The sequence below is a fragment of the Lactuca virosa genome, chromosome 2 (genome assembly GCF_052849685.1).
Source record: "Lactuca virosa cultivar CGN04683 chromosome 2, Lactuca_virosa_CGN04683_v6, whole genome shotgun sequence".
Classification (NCBI taxonomy): domain Eukaryota; kingdom Viridiplantae; phylum Streptophyta; class Magnoliopsida; order Asterales; family Asteraceae; genus Lactuca; species Lactuca virosa.
Genome location: NC_136427.1, coordinates 110,703,797 through 110,725,479, shown reverse-complemented (window position 1 = coordinate 110,725,479; position 21,683 = coordinate 110,703,797). Strand labels below are relative to the sequence as shown.

At 38.9% G+C, this 21,683-nt stretch overlaps 1 protein-coding gene across 5 annotated transcripts in view; it reads right to left on the bottom strand.

Moving 5' to 3' along the window:
- HDA08 (histone deacetylase 8) overlaps positions 1-17,116 on the bottom strand; it is a 28,408-nt gene extending 11,292 nt beyond the window's left edge. The window contains exons 1-5 of one of the 5 annotated variants that reach the window (XM_079078314.1): positions 16,759-17,116; positions 14,446-14,712; positions 13,639-13,955; positions 12,682-12,847; positions 9,782-11,864 (exon numbers count right to left, since the gene is read on the bottom strand). In XM_079078314.1, the coding sequence (XP_078934440.1) occupies positions 11,320-11,864; positions 12,682-12,847; positions 13,639-13,955; positions 14,446-14,712; positions 16,759-17,047 (1,584 nt within the window). In that variant the 5' untranslated portion in view covers positions 17,048-17,116 and the 3' untranslated portion in view covers positions 9,782-11,319. Of the gene's footprint in view, positions 1-9,781; positions 11,865-12,064; positions 12,297-12,443; positions 12,848-13,638; positions 13,956-14,445; positions 14,713-16,758 lie in introns of those variants that run through there. The other 4 variants (XM_079078315.1, XM_079078318.1, XM_079078317.1 and 1 more) reach the window with 4 other exon arrangements.
- Between the last annotated feature and the right edge of the window lie 4,567 nt (positions 17,117-21,683).

Genomic DNA, 21,683 nt, shown 5'->3' with positions numbered 1-21,683 from the left:
TTTTGACAGTGCGAAAAGGCTAGCTCAGAAGCTTTACGATCATGGCAACAAAGAGAGTACCAAAACTGCTGAGACTAAGACCAAGAAGGGAATAACAAGAAGAATGGGGAAAACAAAAGAAATGGACGACAGAACCAGGGATCCTCCAAAAGGCAGCAAACTGTAGCAGTCCACGCTGCTACTGCTCAAGTTGCACCAGCCCCAGCTGCTCCAGTCTCATCCTCGCAAACTACTACCAAGCCCTACGTAGGAACCTTACCGAAATGTAACAAATGCAACTATCACCACCACGACGCTTGCCGAGAAATGCAATGTACTAGCTGCAAACGCAAAGGGCATACCGCCCGGTACTGCAGGACTCAGCCTCAACAAAATCAGCAGCCCAACAACAACAACGTCGGGGCCAGTCAAACCTGTTATGGATGTGGAGAGACTGGTCATTTTAAACGAAATTGCCCCAAGGCCAACACTCAGGGTGCAGGAGGATCAGGCAGGGTCCTAACAATGGGGCGGGGAGAGGCGGTTCAAGATCTGACGGTGGTTACTGGTACGTTTCCCCTCAACAACACTTACACATGCATTTTATTTGATAGTAGGGCTGAGAGGAGTTTCGTGAGTAATGAATTCAAACACTTACTAAAACAACAACCCCAAAAGCTAAGCGAAGCCTTCACGGTGGAGATGGCTAATGGGAAAACTGAAACAACCAAAGACGTTTACGTAGGGTGCACATTAACATTAAACAATCATTCATTCCAAATAGATTTGATGCCAGTAAATATTAGGAGTTTCGATGTGATAATCCGCATGGATTGGTTAAGCCCCCACCATGCTGAAATTATGTGTCACGAGAAGGCCGTTCGCCTTCACCTCCCCAATCATGAAACCCTAATAATCTACGGTGATAAACCTGGCGCCAATCTCCGTCTTATCTCGTGCATCAAGGCACAAAAGTGCCTGCACAAAAAGAATCAAGCATTTCTTGCTCACGTTGTGGATAAACAAAAGGAAGAGATAAACATCAAAGATATCCCAGTGGCATGTGACTATCCGGATGTATTTCCTGAAGACCTTCCGGGAATACCCGTAGAAAGACAGGTCGAATTTTGAATTGACCTAATACCGGGAGCCACATCAATTGCCAAATCACCCTATAGGTTAGCTCCCGCCGAAATGCAGGAGTTATCAAGTCAATTAAGTGAACTCTTAGACAAAGGATTCATCAGGTCGAGCTTCTCACCCTGGGGAGCTCCGGTCTTGTTTGTCAAGAATAAGGACGGATCCTTCAGAATGTGCATCGACTACCGGGAGATGAACAAACTCACCATCAAAAATCGATATCCACTCCCTCGGATTGATGATTTATTCGACCAGCTTCAAGGAGCCAGTTAGTTTTCTAAACTAGATCTAAGATCCGGTTACCATCAGCTACGAGTCCGGGAAGAAGATATTCCAAAAACTGCTTTCCGAACTCAATATGGCCATTTTGAATTCGTTGTTATGCCTTTCGGTCTGACAAATGCTCCTGCAGCATTTATGGACCTCATGAATCGAGTTTGCCGCCCATTCCTCGATAATTTCGTAATCGTTTTCATTGATGACATACTCATATACTCTCGAAGTAAGGAGGAGCACGGTCAGTATCTACGTCAGGTTCTGGAAACTCTTAGAGCTGAAAAGCTATATGCAAAACTTTCCAAATGTGAGTTCTGGATTCGCAGTGTAAACTTCTTGGGTCATGTAGTCAGTGAGGAGTGAATTCATGTGGACCCTTCCAAGATCAAAGCTATCGAAGGCTGGGCGATTCCGAAAACGCCAACGAAGATCAGGCAATTCTTGGGCCTTGCAGGATACTATCGAAGGTTTATTCAGAACTTCTCCAAGATAGCCAAGCCCCTCACCACTCTAACCCAAAAAGGCGTACCCTTCAACTGGACTGACAAACAAGAAGCTACTTTTTCAAACTCTGAAGCGAGCCTTCTGCAGTGCTCCGGTTTTGACGCTACCAGAAGAAACGGAAGATTTCGTAGTATATTGCGACGCTTCCAACCAGGGTTTGGGCTGTGTGCTAATGCAATGTGGTAAGGTGATTGTATAGGCGTCCAGGCAGCTGAAAAACCACAAGGTGAATTACACCACCCACGATCTCGAGCTGGGAGCTGTAGTCTTCGCCCTAAAAATTCGGAGGCACTACCTTTATGGTACCAAGTGCACCATCTTCACAGACCACAAAAGCCTCCAGCATATTCTGAACCAAAAAGAACTGAACATGAGGCAGCGGCGATGGGTTGAGCTGCTAAATGATTATGAATGCGAGATCAAGTACCACCCAGGCAAGGCTAACGTGGTAGCCGATGCCCTAAGCAGGAAAGAATACTCAAGTCGTCGGGTGAAAACATTATCGATAACCATCCACTCACACCTAACTTCACAAATCAAGGAAGCTCAATTGGAGGCACTGTAGCCGGAGAATACCGCTAATGAAACACTGCGTGGAATGGATAAGAATCTCGAAGTCAAAGAAGACGGAGCCTATTACCTCATGAACCGAATCTGGATCCCAAAGTTTGGAGGGTTCAGAGACGTGGTCATGAACGAAGCGCACAAGACAAGATATCCAGTCCATCTCGGTGCTGATAAAATGTACTTAGATCTGAAGCAACAATATTGGTGGCCAAACATGAAAGCGGAAATTGTCACTTACGTAAGCAAGTGCCTCACTTGTACCAAAGTTAAAGTGGAGTATCAGAAGCCCTCGGGATTGTTACAACAACCAGTGATACCCGAGTGGAAATGGGAAAGGATTACAATGGATTTCATAACCAAATTACCTAAGACAGCAGACGGGTTGGATGCCATCTGGGTGATTGTCGATAGGTTAACCAAATCCGCCCATTTCCTACCAATAAAAGAGTCATTCAAGATGGAAAGGTTAAGACGAATCTACATAAAAGAGGTAGTAAGGCTGCATGGGGTGTCGATATCCATTATCTCTGATCGAGATAGTAGATTCACTTCACGATTTTGGCTGTCGCTCCAGAAGGCATTGGGAACCCAACTAGATATGAGTATTGCCTACCACCCCCAAACCGACTGCCAAAGCGAGCGAACTATTCAAACGTTAGAAGATATGGTTCATGCTTGTGTAATAGATTTTGGCAAATCATGGGATACCCACTTGCCCCTAATCGAGTTCTCGTACAACAACAACTATCACACAAGCATTAAGGTGGCTCCTTTTGAAGCTTTGTATGGTCGGAAATGCAGATCACTGCTTTGCTGGGCCGAGGTGGGAGACACTCAGCTGGCACGAGGACAGACACCGAACAGCACTCTTACAGGACCTGAGATCATTCGGGAAACCACGGAGAAAATAGTTCAAATCAGGGCACGACTCCAAGCATCGTGAGACCGACAAAATAGCTATGCTGATAAACGACGAAAGCCTCTGGAATTTCAAGTAGGTAATCGCGTACTACTGAAGGTCTCTCCCTGGAAGGGGATGATACGGTTTGGGAAGCGGGGAAAACTAAATCCACGGTACATCGGACCATTCGAGATTCTTGCCCGAATTCGCCCGGTGGCCTACAGGATACAACTACTCTCAGAACTTAGCAACGTATACCCCGTATTCCATGTGTCAAACCTGAAAAAGTGCCTATCAGACGAAACCCTCGTTGTTCCACTTGATGAGATTGAGGTGAACGAGAATCTCTTGTTCGTTGAAGAACCGGTCGAAATCATGGACAGAGAAGGGAAGCGTACAAAACAAAGCCGCATTCCAATTGTGAAGGTTCGATGGAATGCCAAACGCGGACCTGAGTTCACATGGGAACGTGAAGACCAGATGATGCGAAAGTACCCTCACCACTTCATATGTTTCCTTGTTGTTCTCCAATTTCTTCCTGATTCCCTTAAGTTCTTCGGGTTGCATAGCCATTTCTAACTCTTCATTTAGTTGGGCTGGAATATCAGAATTTGGAATTGGAATTCTGTGAGCCGGTCTTAACTGGGACACATGGAATGTGGGATGGATTGACGCAGTAGGAGGAAGTTCCAATTTGTAAGCCACCTTTCCAATTTTTTGCAGTATTTTATAGGGTCCATAATACTTGGCTGCGAGTTTCTCATACTTCCTCTTGGCGAGACTCCGTTGTCGATATGGTCTCAATTTCAAAAAGACCAAGTCTCCCACCTGGTATTCCATGTCTTTCCTATGCTTGTTTGCTTGATTTTGCATTCTTTGTTGTGCTCGCATGAGATTCATCTTTAGATCATCCAGATTGGCATCCTTATCTTCCAACAGTTGGTCCACAGCATCTACAGGGGTGTTTTGCCCTTCATAACGAATGATAGGAGGGGGGGTCCCTCCCGTATAGGGCTTTGAAGGGTGTAGTTTTGGCTGAAGTGTGATACGAACTGTTATACCAATATTCAGCCTAAGCTAACCATCTTGCCCATTTTTTTGGTTTCCCAGAACAGTAACACCGAAGGTAGGTTTCCAAACACCGATTGACCATCGGTTTGTGGGTGGTACGCCGTGCTCCTTTTCAGTTTGACTCCCTGCAGTTTGAAAAGTTCTGTCCAAAATTGACTAAGGAAGATTTTGTCCCGATCACTAACAATTGAGAGGGGTAAACCGTGGAGTCGTACCACCTCCTTCACGAAGCAATTAGCAACAGTGGCAGCTGTGGCAGTTGTGAACGGGTGGCGAAGGGGAAAAAAATGGGCATACTTGCTCAGTCGGTCAACTATGACCTAAATTATGTCCCACCCATCAGATTTAGGCATCCCTTCAATGAAATCCATAGTAATTTCATCCCACATTTGTTGGGGAATGGGTAGGGGCTGTAGTAAACCCGCAGGAGAAGTGGTCAAACTCTTATGTTGTTGGCAGGTAACACAATTCCTTACATATTCAGAGATTGTTGTTCTCATCCCAATCCAATAAACTTCTGCAACTGCTCTTTGGTATGTCTTTTTCTCTCCCGAGTGTCCCCCAATTGGGGTATTATGAAATTCTGCAATGATCTCCAGAATTAGAGGAGATTTCGTCGGAATCACTAGTCGTCCTTTGTACAATAAGTTTCCCCATTTGACCTCAAATCCCCGATGAGTGTGATTCCCTGTTTCCAATTCAACTTTGACTTGAGTGATGAATTCATCTTTACCCAATTCTTCCTTGAGTCTATCCCAGAATTCCCAATAGTCGGCGTGTAAGGAATTGCACGAGGCGGTAAAATCCTTGCGAGAAAGGGCATCTGCCACTCGATTACTTGCTCCCGCACGGTACTCGATATCAAAATCATACCCCATTTATTTATATACCCAAATCTGATAATCGCTTCCAACTACTCGTTGCTCAAGTATATACTTGAGGCTTAACTGGTCAGTTGTCACTAAGAATTTTCTGCCCAACAAAAAAGGTCTCCATTTGTTGACTGCCTTGACAATCGCCATCAACTCTTTCTCATAGATGGATTTCAATCGAGCCTTCGTTCCCAATGTAGAGCTATAGTAAGCGATTGGCCTTTTGTCTTGTGAAAGAACCGCCCCCAGACCGTGCCCTGATGCGTCTGTCTCGACTACAAAAGTTTTTCCAAAGTTGGGCATGGCTAGGACAGGAACCTCAGCCATGGCCTGTTTAAGCAGTTGGAAGGCCTGATCAGCTACCAAGTTCCACCCAAAGTTTTCTTTTTTAAGTTGGTCCGTGAGAGGGGAAGCAATTTGGGCGTATCCTTTGACAAACTTACGATAGTAGCCGGTTAGACCCAGGAATCCTCTCAGATCCTTAACATTCTTGGGAGTTGGTCAATCTAGCATTGCTTGAATTTTTTAGGCTTCAGCTGACACTCCAAGTGTCGAAATGTCATGACCCAAGTATGAAAGTCATGATTGACCGAATTCACACTTCTTTTGATTCAAATGTAGTTGGTGTTCCAGTAGTTTCTCCAAGGTTGCCGTGAGGTGTTCCTTATGTGCTTCCTTACTAGAACTGTAGATCAAAATGTCGTCAAAAAATACCAATACAAACTTTCGTAAGTGGGGTCGGAACACGTTATTCATTAGTGACTGAAAAGTAGTCGGTGCGTTGGTTAAGTCGAAAGGCATCACCCGAAATTCATAGTGTCCATCATGCGTGTAACACCAGTCAAATTTAGGTCAAAAATAAATTGTTCAATAATCTTAATTGGGATGAACAAAGTGGTAGAGATTGTAACAAGGTTTCCAAAAATATAAAGAACACTGAAATCCGAGTTATAACGAATAAGTTATGACCAATCGAAGATCCGCGACAAAACAGGCAAAACACTGTTCAGTGTAAAAAGTGAATTTTCAATAAAAGGCTTTTTAGCCATAACAATCTAAATGAAAGTTGTAGATTATGTTAAACCGAGAACTTTCATAAAAAGAACGTCAAAATCTGACTTCGTATGAGGAAGTTATGATTTTTCTAAGTTTTAGTATAGCAGTATACAGCTAAAAACTCGAAATAAAGATCGAATGATTTTTAGCCGACACAACCTACACGAGAATCGAAGGTCTCGTCAATAGTAGTACAACGGTAAAAAGACAGACGAAAACGGACTTCGAATAAAGAAGTTATGAATTTTTAACGGATTTCCTGTCCCGGTCTGTTAAAAATAATAATATTAAAAATAAAGTCAAAATTTGCCGACAAAGTCTAAACGAAAGTCGTAGAGTATAATTTTTACCTACGCGTGCATATAAAGAACATCGAAAACGGAGCTCGTATGCGAAAGTTATGAATTTCGCAAGTTTTAGGCACAAAAATCGAAAAATCTTGAAAACCTGGAAAAATCGCATGGCCACAATCCGGACACGTCACCTCGCATGCGAGACCTCCCCGTGTCGGACCCGTGTCCTCTTCTGATTGGACCGAAGGCTCAGCCACTCCTGTTCCGACGCGCCTCGCACCGTGGCTGCTTCCGAGCTCGGCCTCGTGGCCCCTTGCGAACCGAGACACGCGTCCCTCTTCCCTCGTTGCCACGTCGCTGCTGACTCCTCCTCCCCCTCGCCACCTGTCCGAACTTCGGCCTATAAATAGACTGCGAGATCTCCCGGTTCTTAACTCATTTTTACACCATTTTCACCCTTTTTCACATATTTCACCCCTTTAAACTTCCTTACAACCCCCCGAAGCCCCGGTATCATATCTAAAACCCGAAGCAAGCCCCGAAGCCCCGAAATTCTCGAGAAGCTAACCTCTTTCCAGTCGAAGTGCTGCCCGCCTAAATCCCGGTTTTTAATCAAAAACTCGTGGTTTCTTCGAGAAATATCATTTATAGAAACGAAACGCTGCCCAAATCACCACTTATCAGGTGAGTTCATACCTCTATAATCTACCTTTTTAATGGTTTTAAATGCTTTTTAGGGGGGGGGGGATACAAGTTGAACACAATCTAAATTGTGTTAATAATTGTATGTGATATCAATCACACAAAGGATTTCCTTATGCTTTTAAGGATTACCAAATACTTCCAAAATGACTTAAAGTCATGCTAAATCTTTAAAGTCATGTAAACTCTTTTTGAAATACTGTTAAAACTCTTTTAATACTGTTAAACTCTTTGAAAAAGGTTTTATAAACTATTTCAAATTATAATTATCAATATCATGTTCATATATGTATAAGTATATAAATAAAACTTAAAGGGCTTAGGACTAATGAGTTGCCTTATCTCCTTTTCCTTATTTGGATGTGGATTTGAGGTGAGGTTATTTGTCCAAAGGTCGTTTCCTTCTTAATTATATACATTATACATATGGGAATATAAAAAATTACTTCAGTCGGTATCATTACCTTTGTATCATGCTGAGCAAAGGGGTACATTCAGGAGAGATCATGCTAATAAGATAGAACGTATAAATTATAATAGGTATAATTTATGATTCAAAACTAAATATACAAGTATGATTCACGATTATATACTTTTCATTTCGAGTATATTAGGAAAGGAAAGTACTAACAATTCATTTATCTACACCAGGATACGTATAATACTTTTAGTATATAGATAATATCAAGGTTGTAAAAATCGCTCGACGGTAACTCGACGGTCGACTGGTGTTAAGGGATTAATCGGTCTTGGCGGAGATTAATCGGGGATTAATCGAGGACCATAGATTATTAATAAAATATTAAAATTAATTAAATATTAATATATCTTAAGAAAAACAAGTACTTCAAAATTAGAAAATAAGAAAAATTGTAATTTGGAAATTTAGAAATACGAAAATCTCAACATTTTTATATAATATTCGAAAATTTGAAAATTTGAAAATTTTGGAGTAAAAAAAAAAAGTTTGTTTTTTGAATTTTTTTTTTAAATTTTTTTGACATTTTTTGACTTTTTTCGACTTTTTTGACTTTTGTTGACCGATTAATCCCGCCAAGGCCGATTAATCCCGCCAAACCCGATTAATCCTAAATTTCCGATTAATGCCCTAATCCTCGACGGTTGGAGAATGTCATGCGATTAATCCACGATTAATCGCCGATTAATCCTGATTTCTACAACCATGGATAATATATTAAAGAAGTAATAATACATCATACCAGGTTTGCATTAACAGGGGTACAAATACAACGTACCAGGGTTAGCAACCACGGGGTAATAATACATCATACTGGGTTTGCATTAACAGGGGTACAAATACAACGTACCAGGGTTAGCAATCACGGGGTAATAATACATCATATCGGGTTTGCATTAACAGGGGTACAAATACAACGTACCAGGGTTAGCAAGCATGGGGTAAAAATACAAACTAAATTAAAAACAAACGAGAAATCTATTTTTCTAAATAAGTATACGAGGTCTAAATTACTTTATCAAGAAAATGATATAATTCGATCTTTACTCAAACTAAAATGTGATGGTATGTCTTCAGGACATAGCAATACTTGCTATGTTATATCCTTGTAACCAGAATCTCCTGGAGGGAGAGCGGACATTGTGTGTATAGATCTATACGGGATCGACAATCCCACATCCCGACTGCTAGCTACAGTCCAGCAGACCAGCCATAGGGTGACAAATGTCACATATTCAGTTTCGACACCAGTAGGTCGTCGTGTTCATTCTAGTCCAGCATGGTTACAACTTTATCACATTTTAAACCCTAATTAATCAGGTTAATATTAGGGTAGTTATTCAGAAACGGTTTTATGGGGATTTGAAACTACTTATCAGAACGGTTTTATGGGGATTTAAAACTACTTATTAGATGGAACTTAGTCATTCACTCTCTTTAAACTAGTATAACATAAAGGACCTTTAGTGGCTAATTCTATAATTCCTTAGTTTATATATCAGAGTTATATATAAGTAATATCTGATTGACAGTGAAATGTGTGACTTCCGCCTTACTTCCTGTTCCTTGTTTGGTTGTGGGCTTAGGGCAGATTCACCCATTTAACTGTCCATTCAATATTAGGTTATATATGACTAGTATAAACTAAGTAATTGCAGAGGGAACTATTGAGGTTATCATTTTATCACATCAGGAAATATAGGATTTTCTGGAGGAACCAGCGAACTTTTCCAAGAACTTAGAGTATACTTTATATAACTAAAATACTTATGAACTCACCAGCTTAAATGTTGATCTACTCTTTCAAAATAACTTGTATTCTCAGGAATCCAGTAGACAGGTACACTCCCGAAGCTTTTGAGAAGACTACCTAGTACCGTACTGCGACTCTTGTCTTCTACTGTATCTACTTTGATGTTTAAATATGTAATGTTTAAACACATATGTAAAACTTATACTTATTAATGCAATGGTTGTTTGTACATTGATTACTATATTGCATGTGTTGTGATACTTACATGACGTCCTCCGCCCCCGAATGTTTCCGCCGTTCTGGTTTGGGGGTGTGACAATGCGTTCGGAAAGCCGTTTTGTGCACATCTTCGGGCTTCACTCGGATTTGATGGTAACTGGATCTTAGATCCAATTTGCTAAATACCGATGATCCATGTAACTCATCCAACAGTTCATCAATCATGGGTATCGGAAACTTGTCACGGATCGTGACTCAATTTAGAGCCCGATAATCCACACCGAATCGCCAAGACCCGTTAACATGTCTCTATGTTGCTAAGTTCAACCAATATCCTTCCTATAGGATGATTCGGTCTTCAGATTGTCGGATAGGAGGCAACCCTGTTGGTTCTTGAAAAATGTCTTCAAACTGTGAGACTATTTGTTTAAGAAATTCTGGAACCTATTTCTCTTCATTGTAACCTGTCTCTATGTTGCTAAGTTCAACCAATATCCGCAATTCTTCCCTCTTGAATTCACATGTCATGGCCCTTAAGGATATAAGACTCTGCCCCAAGGATGGATCCCCCTTAAGGCAAACTTGTTCACCCCCTACCATGAATTTCATTGTCTGCTCCTTCCAGTTAACCTGTGTCTCCCCCAAGGTTTCTAACCACTTCATTCCAAGAATAATATCGGAGCTTCCCAATCGAAGGGGAAGGAATTCCTCGATGATGTCTAGCCCTTCTAGTTACAGCAACACATCTTTGCACACCCCCTTCCTTGCTCACTGTCTCCAGTCCCCATGTGTACCCCATAGGGTTCCGTGTCCATCACCGAGAGGTTTATAGTATCTACCAGTTTGGATGCAATGAAATTGTGTGTTGCACCAGGGTCGATGGGGGCAACCACCGAATGGCCAAACACTTCCCTGTTGAGCTTCATTGTTCTTGGGGATTATAGCCCAGCTACCGAGTTTAAAGAAACCTCGATGACTGGCCCCACTTCAGTTGACTTCAAGATGGGGTCTGCTCCGCCTGGTGGCACGTGTTCCTAATCGTTCTCCACACAGTCGTCTTTTTCATCCGGCAGTATAACATTGATTTGTAACTTACATCGATGGCCCTTACTCCACTTGTCATCGCACTTGTAGCAGAGGCCCTTCGACCCCTTTTCTTGGATCTGTGTTGCAGTCAAGCGACGGTCATGTCCCCAAGATCGAGCGGTGGATTGATTGTAAAGCGACGAGTTGGGAATCGAGTTTACGTGTTTGGGAATTGTAGAGGTCAAATAGCTCCGAGACCCTAAGGATCCAACTCCGCTGGACCGATTATTTCTGTTCTTTTGTTCTATTTGTTGGGCAAAACCCATGGCACGGCCCAGATCAAATGGATCCCACATATGCATCTCATCTCGGATAGCGAGTTTCAAACCCTTCAAGAAACTAGCGATCGCAACTCTGTTGGGAACGTCTTCAAGTGGTGCCGCTAACTCGATGAAACATCGGATATACTCGGTGGTAGTTGTTTATTCCAACGAATTCCAATGTTCGTTGATGTCTCCTCCAATAATGGATCGGAATTTCTCAAGGAATAGGGTTTTCATCTGTTCCCACGTCACCACCGCTTGTTGATTGTGAGACCACCGGTACCATGCAAGGGCGTCGCCGCTGAGGGCAAGGATTGTCGCCTCTAGTTTCTCCCCGTTGTTTAGTTGATAGATTGCAAAGTAACGCTCAGCTTCTAGTATCCATCTGTCGGGGTCGGTACCATCGAAGCTAGGCATATCGATCTTACGGTGACAATATTCGTATCTTCCCCTCCCTGTCTCAGTGGGAGGCATCGACCCAAAGATGAGTTGGGGTCCGTCGTCGTTAAAACCACCGTGACTTTGGCCGGAACCACCTGGATTTCCACTTCTTTCAAGCAATTTGTTCATATTCTCCTTCATCTCGTCTTGGCCATGGAGGAGATCATACATCCTGTGTTTCAGTTCTTGAATATCAACTCCATGAGAATGGAGTTGGATTTGAATCACCCCAACTTGTTCCTCCACCTTCGATGCGCCTCCCACTGGAAAGTAGGCTCTGATATCAGTTGATAAGCAGGAATAACAATTGAACAGAAGATCCAACTAATAACACAGAAGAATGAGATAAAAACTTGCATTCAAAGATAATGGTTCATTCTTTCGAGAGGAATGAAACTCTCCAGAAATCAAAAAGATAACTATAATATTCTCTACCCTTGACAACAAGGGAATAAAGGGTTAAATACTCACAGACAGGTAGTGATCCCCAAAAGGCCTTTCGGGACAGAGATAGTGCTAACACCACAAAAGGACAACTAAAACGTGCACAACAATAAAAAAGTAAAAAGACTAAACTGCCCCTCTGCGATTCTCCAGGATTATGTTCCCGTGAATTGGGCTGCCCCTTGGCGTGCTTTGTTTCTCTTCCTTTGGAAAACCAACATTTGTTTGGGCTCATCAATATCATATGTAATCTAATCAATTAATCGTTAGAAATTTATAAATTGGATACTAAATATACATATGGGAACAAATTGTAAAAAGTAATTATAAAAACATTATAAACAAATCTAATTCTTATAATTTTATATTATAATTATACATAAACAAAATACTTAGAATATTGTAAAAACTACAAAATTTTATATTTTATATTAATTTTTTTAGAAAGAACAAACAAAATTAGAATAATTAAAGAATAAAAAGTAATAATAAGCTAATGGTTGGCGTCTCTTAAGAATGGTACAACATGTATTTGGTGTTGTTTAATTGATTCAATTGCTTTAATAGCAAATGAGTCATCTTCAGGGTAGTAAGCAACGGGATCAGATAACAAAGGATGTGGAAGATTAAGCACACCTTCAAGAGTTGCATGCAGACAATAAGCCGAGTAGGTGACGTGATATCCACCTTCCTGCACAATTAAGATGCGGCCATTGCAATGATCATCAGCTACATTCCCAACCATCCGCCCAATCTCTCTATAACCCTCCATTGTCAAACATTGTCTTCCATTTGGATCAAACTGCAAACAATCCTCACAAATCTTCAAAAATAATCCTAACTTTCTGTACTGTACTCAGTCATCCTTTCTGTGCATCAAGTCCAAAAGATATTAAGGTGTTGTTAAGGGTAAAGTGGTTATCTGTCTGTTTCTTTTCTGAACCGGACCAAATGATCATTTTACCCTTACATTTTTCACAATATTCATCAATTTCAACGTGAGGAGTTGGGAGGAAAAAAGATGGGTAAAAGGTTAGTGTCTTAATACATTAAGCCATGCATTAAGTTCTCCTATCTAGATCAAGTAAAAAAGAATCAACCATGTATAGCTGTCCAGATTGATTGCTTAATGTCGCCATTAAGTCCATTAAGTCAAATGGAAACAACATCTAAGACTATTTATGTTTTTTTTTTAATTAGAGTTTACTATGTTGTAAGTATATTGAGTCTCACCTAGTCGCCTTACATTTTAAGATAAAAAATGCTACTATATCCATTTCATCTGAAACCTTGGCCCAAACCTAAGTTCTATAGGGGTCAATGAAATAAATAACAATGTACTTTCCAAAAAAAAAAAAAAAATGTTGTAGCATTGTACTTCATTCTACTTTCATATTATTACTTATTAAGACATTGTACTTTGCATTATCTACCCTGTTATAGATAGCAATGGGTAGAGAGACTATAATTAAAAAATAGAATGTTGTAAAGTGTAATAAGAGTTTTTGTTTTTGTTTTTTAGTTTATCTTATGAAAAGCATGAGCAATTAATTAAATGTAGCAGGTAGATTATGAATTGAAAGATGGACTTACAGCACTTGAATCTTGGCCAACAACAAACACCATGAAATCTGGTTCAAAGTTTGTAACAGCAGGGAGAACCAGGTGGTTCATTGCATACTTGTAGCCTTTGTCCCCAGTTCCATTTGGCAAAGGTACATTCAAATTATACCCAAATCCTATTCCTTCACCCAACTCACTTATGCTTCCAGTCTGAGGATGAGATGTCCCCCAAGACCCATGATTCATATGAAGGGAAACCGTTAGAACCTTGTTGGAATCGTAGAATCCCTCCGCAGTTCCATTCCCGTAATGAACATCAATGTCAATAACAGCAACCTTCTTACACCCTGAATCCAATTCCAAACTATATTTCAATAATTCATATTAACAGATATGTAGAACCATCCAGTTTAATATTAAATCATAAAATCTTTTTCATCTATTTATAAGATTAAAAAGTAAACTTCAATATTGTATGTGAATTGTGATCACCAGCCACCAAGATGGTTTTAATGGTTCTTTTTGCTGTGTATTTAAAATTAATTAAGTTAATTTACTCAAGTAGAAAACAGAATGTTAAGAAAATGAGGGAGTGTAATTAGAAAGTTTTATATAAAATCAAGTGGTGAAAATGAAAATATAAATAAAGCTTCTTGAGTTTGTGGGAGGCATTCAAGTTCATCTCTGCTACGGACAGGAACAACATTCAGTGGAATCTACCTACGATTGCATTAATGTAGACTAAAGGATAACTGTGAAGCTGATTTATTAGCACAAATGAAAGGAATTTGTTTAATGAACAACTCAAGATCAGTATAAACAAGTAACAACCACCACCTGAGTTCAAAGCATATTGAACTGCAATGCCGGCATTGTTTAAAAAGCAATATCCATCAGCTTGAGTAGGCTGAGCATGGTGGCCAGGTGGCCTAACCAGTGCGTAGCATATCTTCCCATGCCCATCAAGTATATACTTCATTGCTGAAACTGTAGTCCCAGCAGCTAAAACTGCAGCTTTCCATGATCCCGGATTCAGAAATGTCCCACTACAAATTTCCTTTCCTCCATTTTTATCTGCTTCAATTAGGGAATTGATATATTCTGCTTCATTTAAAAAACATATGATTTCAAGAATCAGGTGCATCATTTATTCAAGGGAAAATCACAAAAATTATAACAATTCATAAGTCATCAACCTTCAATTCAAACATTCAAATTCTAATACATTTGGAATCATTTTTATTAGGTTAGGGTCCCTTAGAATATCTGATTCTGGGTATCAAAGTCAAAGACTCTTATTACAAATTTAAATTTCAGCTGAATTTTCTCAACATTCTTTTCTATTTCTGGAATTCATTTCTTGGTGTCAAAATAGGATATGTGATATTAAAACGGAGGATCTATTATCTTTTCTCGTTTTTTGTTTTTGTTTTGGCACGATTTAGTCACTAAATTAAGATTTTTTTGTTTTTTTTTTTTTTTGTCACTTGAAACAGCAATTCTCTCCTATGGCGGCATGTGTGTTGAAAAATCCAACAATCGGCGACGGCGTCTTTCCTCCCGGAAAGTAACATTCCGGTGAGTTTCAATAAAGCTCCGTCTTCATCGGCAATGAGTTTTTTGTAATCGTATCGTGCTCTTCATCGCCGATTCTTGATTTCATATCTGTACTGTAGAAAGATTTTTCTTGTAGGTTTGGATTTGATTCTTGAGTTTTTGGCTCCAATTTCATTCTAGATCTTTGAGTTTTCGGTTAGATTATTGAACATAATAAAAGGAACACATGAGCTAAACTGGATTTTGAGTTTTTGGTTGGATTATCATTATATGGTGCAGAAAGGGGTGAACCTTCTGCCCTGTTTGACAGCGATGGTGATAGCTAATCTTCTTCATCAGTATCGATCTATCTGGGTTTCTTTGAAAGCGATTCAATTCTTGGCAGGATCTTTGTTTCTTTCGAGAGCGATTCAGGTGAAGTTCTTGAAGGTAATGTAATCAATCCAAATCTCTAGATTTTGGTGGTGATTAATTTCTATGTTTTAATCTTGTTATTTTGAGTTGCGGGTGGGTAGTAAAGAGGATACATTTTTCGACTCACAAGCATGCTTAGAATCAGATTGTCATGATGATTTCATTAGTGTTAATGGCGGTAAGATATACATTTTTTTGACAATTTGTGTTCTTGAGTGACCGGTCTCCTTCTTAATGGTGTTATTTGTGTAGAATTTACGATCAAGAGGCAACAATACTTCAGTCCACCATAAATTCTCTACAGCCAACAATAAACCACCTGTTATACTACCTAAGTGGTGTTATCTGTTTTTGGAAATCGTGCTTGTCTGGCTGGTGGTAGTGATGGCGGTGGTGGTGGGAGGTGGAAGGTGAATAATAATAATAATAATAATAATAATAATAATAATAACCATATGGATGTCAGGTAAGCTTTGTTGACAGCGTGTTCCAAAAATGGATTTTTTGATACTTTAACGACCTATGGATTAAAAAAAAAAAAGGCCTCGTTTGTTTTTCTACAAAAGTACTTTTTGAGCACTTTTCCCTTCTGGCGGGTAGACGTTTCGCAAGTACACGTCTTCTTCTGCAAACTTGGAAAAAGACAAAAGACATTTAGCCACTTCCAAAACAAACAACACCAGAGTTTACTGTGATATAGTGTCATTTTTCCCTTATTCAACAATCAAAAAATTTTAAAGAATGCAAAAAGTGTCGGTGAGGTGAATACCAGTTTGATTAAGGGGAGAAATTAAACATAATAGAATGAAAGGAGCGGGAGAGAAATTTGTCAAATTAATTTGTTAGTTTTGAAAACACATCGATGGTAAATGGCAAGAATCAATCAACAAGATGTTTGAAGCTTTAGGGAAGTTATTGGTAGCAATATTAGATCATTTAGAATGATGATTGCGTGTTTCTCCCAAAATTAGGGTATACCGTCATTATAAGATTCAAGATGTGTTCTTACAATTCAAACTTTATACCAATTCTTTTTATGTTTCAGTGGGAATCATTTCATTCAAAGTAGTAATACTCGTTGTATATTCAAATATAGAAGAATCGTGTAAAGCCGTAGTACATTTATTCTGTTCAGATTAGGATAATATGTTAAGAAAATGCTGTTAATTTTAGGGTTACCTGGAGTATGGAAAGAGAGCAATTCGGAGACGAGAGCAGGCGTGGAGGAATGCCATGAAAGAAAAGGGGAAATAGGACCTCTTTTGAGGATGGAGAGCATGTTTCTGATCCTGTCGGAGTTTTCTGGGTGCTTTTCGAGTACGTCGAGGTAACCAGGGTCCATTCCGGTGTCGAATACTCCTTTGCCGGTGTCATGATCCAACATACCGTCGTGCCAGAATACGTTTATCATGCGATCGTTTGGCGAAGAATTTGCTGATGAAGGACCTTTGCATTGGTGGTCGGGCATGGTGGACTACCAGATAGTGGATGAGACTTGAGATTGAACTGCTTTTGAGTCTCATCGCAGGTGTTTCACTCGGACGAGTTTTTGACCAAATAACTGTTTAAAAAAATTATTTATCAAATAGGTGTATTTTTTAAAAATATTTACCAAATAATGGTAGTTTTAAAATTTTATATTTTTTTAAAATTTTAGCTTTTATTCTATTTCTATTACTTTTTCTAATATAATTTGCTTGACTTTATTTAAACTTTTTGCTATTAAAATTGTCATGTTCAATCTAAATATATACTCCATTAAAATTATCTTGTGCAATCTAGACATACGTATGTCAAACACGTGAGTAAAACAATTTAAATGGACAAACCAAAGAAATTATATGTAAACTTGTGATTGTATACAATCTCGATGACATATCTAAGAATACAAATTAGCTGAGATGTTGATTAGATTTGAGGGTGTGTACGAGAACAATCTTTCACTTTTTGATTGTCACGCTGGTCTTTCCCTCACTCTTCTTTCCTTCACCAAAACACAGGGAATTGTCACTTTCCAATATCTTTTATTTTTTTTATTTTTATAAAAAAAAATATTTCATACAAATATTATACTCATTTTGTATGGAATTAAAAACCATGATATTTAATATTTTTTTATAAATTTTTAGTAGGTATATAATTTAATAAATATTAAAAAAGTGAAAGAAACATAAAAAAGAAAAGTTTGGCCAATCAAAACAGGAGAGAGAATGTGGGGTCTCTTTCCCCCACTCTTATCCCGCACCCCCATTCCTGCAGAGCCTGTTGTGTTCCTATGTGCGGGAACACTTCCCGCTCTTCCTTCCCGCTACGCACCCTGCAGCCTTATAAATTGAAATTTTGACTTTAAAAGATACGAATCCTTTCAACTTAAAAAATTGTCTAACATTCTACAACCAATTTGTTAAACCCATGTGCAACTTCATATGTAAACAATGGTAAATAAACATTAAGGAAACAATTGAAAATTTTATCGTGTGGTAGCCTAATCTTCATTAATCCCCCAAACCCATAAGCAACTTCATATGTACAATGGTATCTAATGACTCTAATGCTCTGGATGTTGGTATTTGATGATTGTAACTTCACTTGTTATTGCATTGCTTAGAGTAGCAACTTGAGATGTTGTGCAAAAATCCTCATTGTGAACAATGTCTGATATGACATTAGCATCCATCTACCAAAAACAACATCAAAAAAATAGAAATAAACCTTCAATTTGTATAATTTGCAGAAAACAAACACAACCAATATGAAAATAACATCTTCTTGAAGCAATCTGAAAACGATACAAACTCGGAAAAAAGAAACACACACCATTGAAGCGATAAGAAAACAAACAACATAACACCTGGTATATTGAAGCAATCAAAAATCAATCATAATCTACTTCAATGAAAAATTCGAAATACCATATTAGTTTTTCAAATACCACACTAGGCTCGCAAATACAAGAATAACACTGGAGTTTAATATTAAGAACCCTTTTCTAAAACACAATCCTAAAAAAGAAAGAGAAGAAATTTTAAAGGGAAAATCATTAAGATGTGAAGTATACCTGAATTAATGGAAGTTTCATTTGGAGATGGAATTTCAAATACCACAGTCGGCTCACAAATATAGACAATAATATTCAATCTAAACTAATCAAATCAGAATCTTGTAAAATGAAGATGGAATTTCAAGAATTTGCAGGTTCTGATGGAATCAGAAATCAAACATAATCGAACCTGTGATTAAATCGGCTGGAGATGTGGAATCGACCGGGGGTGTGGCGGGAGGTAGAGTAGGCACCATCTGGTGTGACAGATGGTGGAATCGTCATCGGAAGTTGTCGTCAGAGATGAAGGTGAGCGTCATTTTTTTAGTTCTTTGTATTCGTTCCTTAGTAAGAATGGGAGTTAGGGCAGATAGTTTTTTTTTTAAACTTCAATCACCTCATTTGGTAAATATATTTAAAAATATACTATGGTAAATATTTTTTCTAAAAACACTCGTTTGGTAAAAAAAAAACTCCACTCAAACTCAGTCGGCCCGAAGACCTCTCTTGGACCGTGTTTGTTCCATAACATACAAAACTTATCATCACAAACCCGCCATAGGTCTTAATTCTAGTGACTTTTTAGCAATAAAAAAACATATATAATTAGTAATTAGAGATGGGAATTATTTTGTTTGTCGAAAAACAAAGTGAATCGACTTTAGACCAAATCATATTCAAAATCGGGTTGGGTTTATTTAGTTGATGATCAAATATGATGTATAAAGTTTTTGAAGATTGAAAAGTTAATGACTATCAAGAGTTTAGTTTCGTTTTTTTCTTTTTTGAAACAGAGGCATTATATAAAAACTAGCAAAAGCTGGAAAAAAAAGTACATTAAAGGATTACAAAAGACTGGTTTTTCACCCAATCAACCCACTTAACTCTAAACTTAAAACATCTAGAATTAATCCAAAAGAAAATTTGAGATTTGGTAGAATCCCAAATCAACACCTTAAGAAGTTTTTCTTTTGCAAACAGTAATCTATTCTGAAAAGACCATAATGTCCAAAACATGGTATTAACCACCGCTTCCAAACATCGCTTAGCTTGAAGAGAAAAACGTGTCGAGTCAATCCAAGAAAACCAATCCGAGATAGAAGAAAAAATTGGCATATCCACCTCCCACCATCTGGACAAAAGACTTCATCAATCCATTCTCATACCACAAGAAAATAAAAAGTGGTTGACGATCTTAACATCATTGCCACACATAGGACAAAGCATGGAACCAATATTAATTCCTTGTCTAACTAAATTCACTCTTGTTTTTATTCAGACGTAGTCTCCAAAACAAAATATTAACCTTGGAAGGAAAGAAATGATTCCATCTAGTGGATTGAGAGGATGTCTCCAAAAATTGGGAATCAATCAAAGTCCAAGCAGAAGGAAGTGCATAACCCTCAAAATCATTAATAGACCACAACCAAGAGTCTTGATTATCACCAAGGACAATGTGGCCAACAAAAGACCTTAATGAAGTATATTGGACCAAATCTTCACCTCCTCTAGGGTGTCTTCTAAAAATCGAATACCAATTATATAACCTTAGTCTATCGGCCACTGAGTTAGACAGATCATGTTGGAATACAATGTTGCTGTTTGACAAAAGAAAGAATCTAGAAAACAAGAACATTTGTCTGTCAAACTTGTTCAAGAACTTGTTTCCACTGATGAAAGTGATGATGTTCAAAGCACTGATAATCAGGTCAAGAAGATCTTCAATAACAATGTGGAAAAGCAACACATTATTACAGACCTAAATGACTAGATCGATAGAAAGAAGTTTGGAGATGTTCTGAATCATAGGACAAATCCTGATCCCATCATCAAAGTAAGATGAACCAAACCAAAGAACGAGTCACTAAAGCTTCACTTGAGAAGGTTTTGAATACACTGAGGTTGTATTTGCTCGTGAGCTAGTCAAATTTGGCTACAACGAGTGGATGAAAGTTCTAGAAATCCTCAACAAACACAAGGGTGTTCATGCTCAGGATGTGACATTGGCAATCCAGCATCTTCTCAACAAAGTAAAGAAACTGAATATTGTGTCATCCGCTGGTCCATCAGCTAGTTCATCTAGATCAGCCTCATTAGGAAGAACAGGTGCTCCCAGACAGCCCAAGAATACCAAGTTTCTTCTTCCTTATGGCACCAGATACATCAACAACAAATTGCCAGTGGGTGTTGAACCCATTCAGTATATGATTATTCTAGAACCAGAGCACGGGATCTTTTATCTCGACAGTCAAAATCAGATGTGCTTTCAATGAACTGATGATCTTCCTTTTGCTCCCACTGAACATGTAACATTCCGCTTATTAAATAAATAAATAGATAAAATTAATAAATAAATAGTAGCCCTAAATGCGGAATAATTTAGCAAGGCGGTGGTTTTGGGGGTTAAAAAGTCATAATTGAGAACTTGTGGGCTAAAATGTAATTTTCGGATTAGTTTGTAAAGAATTTTGAAGGCTGAGGGTTGTTTGGTAAATTTTGGATTTAATTTGGAAAGGATTTTAGAAGTCAGGGTACGATTGGTAATTGTTGGACTTATTATGAAAGGAATTATGGAAGCAGGGGCTAAAGGGTAAATTTTAGATTTAAATTGAAAACAAATATTGTGAGGAGGGACTGATCTTGGACAAATGAACCAAAGTTTGAAAGAGGACGGGATATACCCGGTGACCCCTTCCCCCTCGTTTCTTCGACACAAACCCTAACCCTAACTTGCAGCAGCCGCCACTTCAATTTTCATGTATTGTGAAGACTTAGTCGAATCTAAGTGGGGGAGAATCATCCATGGATTCAGAAGCAGGAACAGTTTTGAAATTTGGATAAGTTTCGCATCCTTGTCAGGAAGGAAGAAAGCCCAAGCGGCTGTATGGATTGAGGATAGTGTAAGTTGGAAGTTTGGAAAACTTGCCAATGATGAGATAGTGTGTGTGCTCGATGTGGGATGTGTTCGGATTGGTAATCAGCGATTGAGACAACGTGGAAAGTGTTGTGAGACTGCAGGATAGCAGTAGCATTCACTAGCGGTCAGATAGTATGGGAAGTGTTG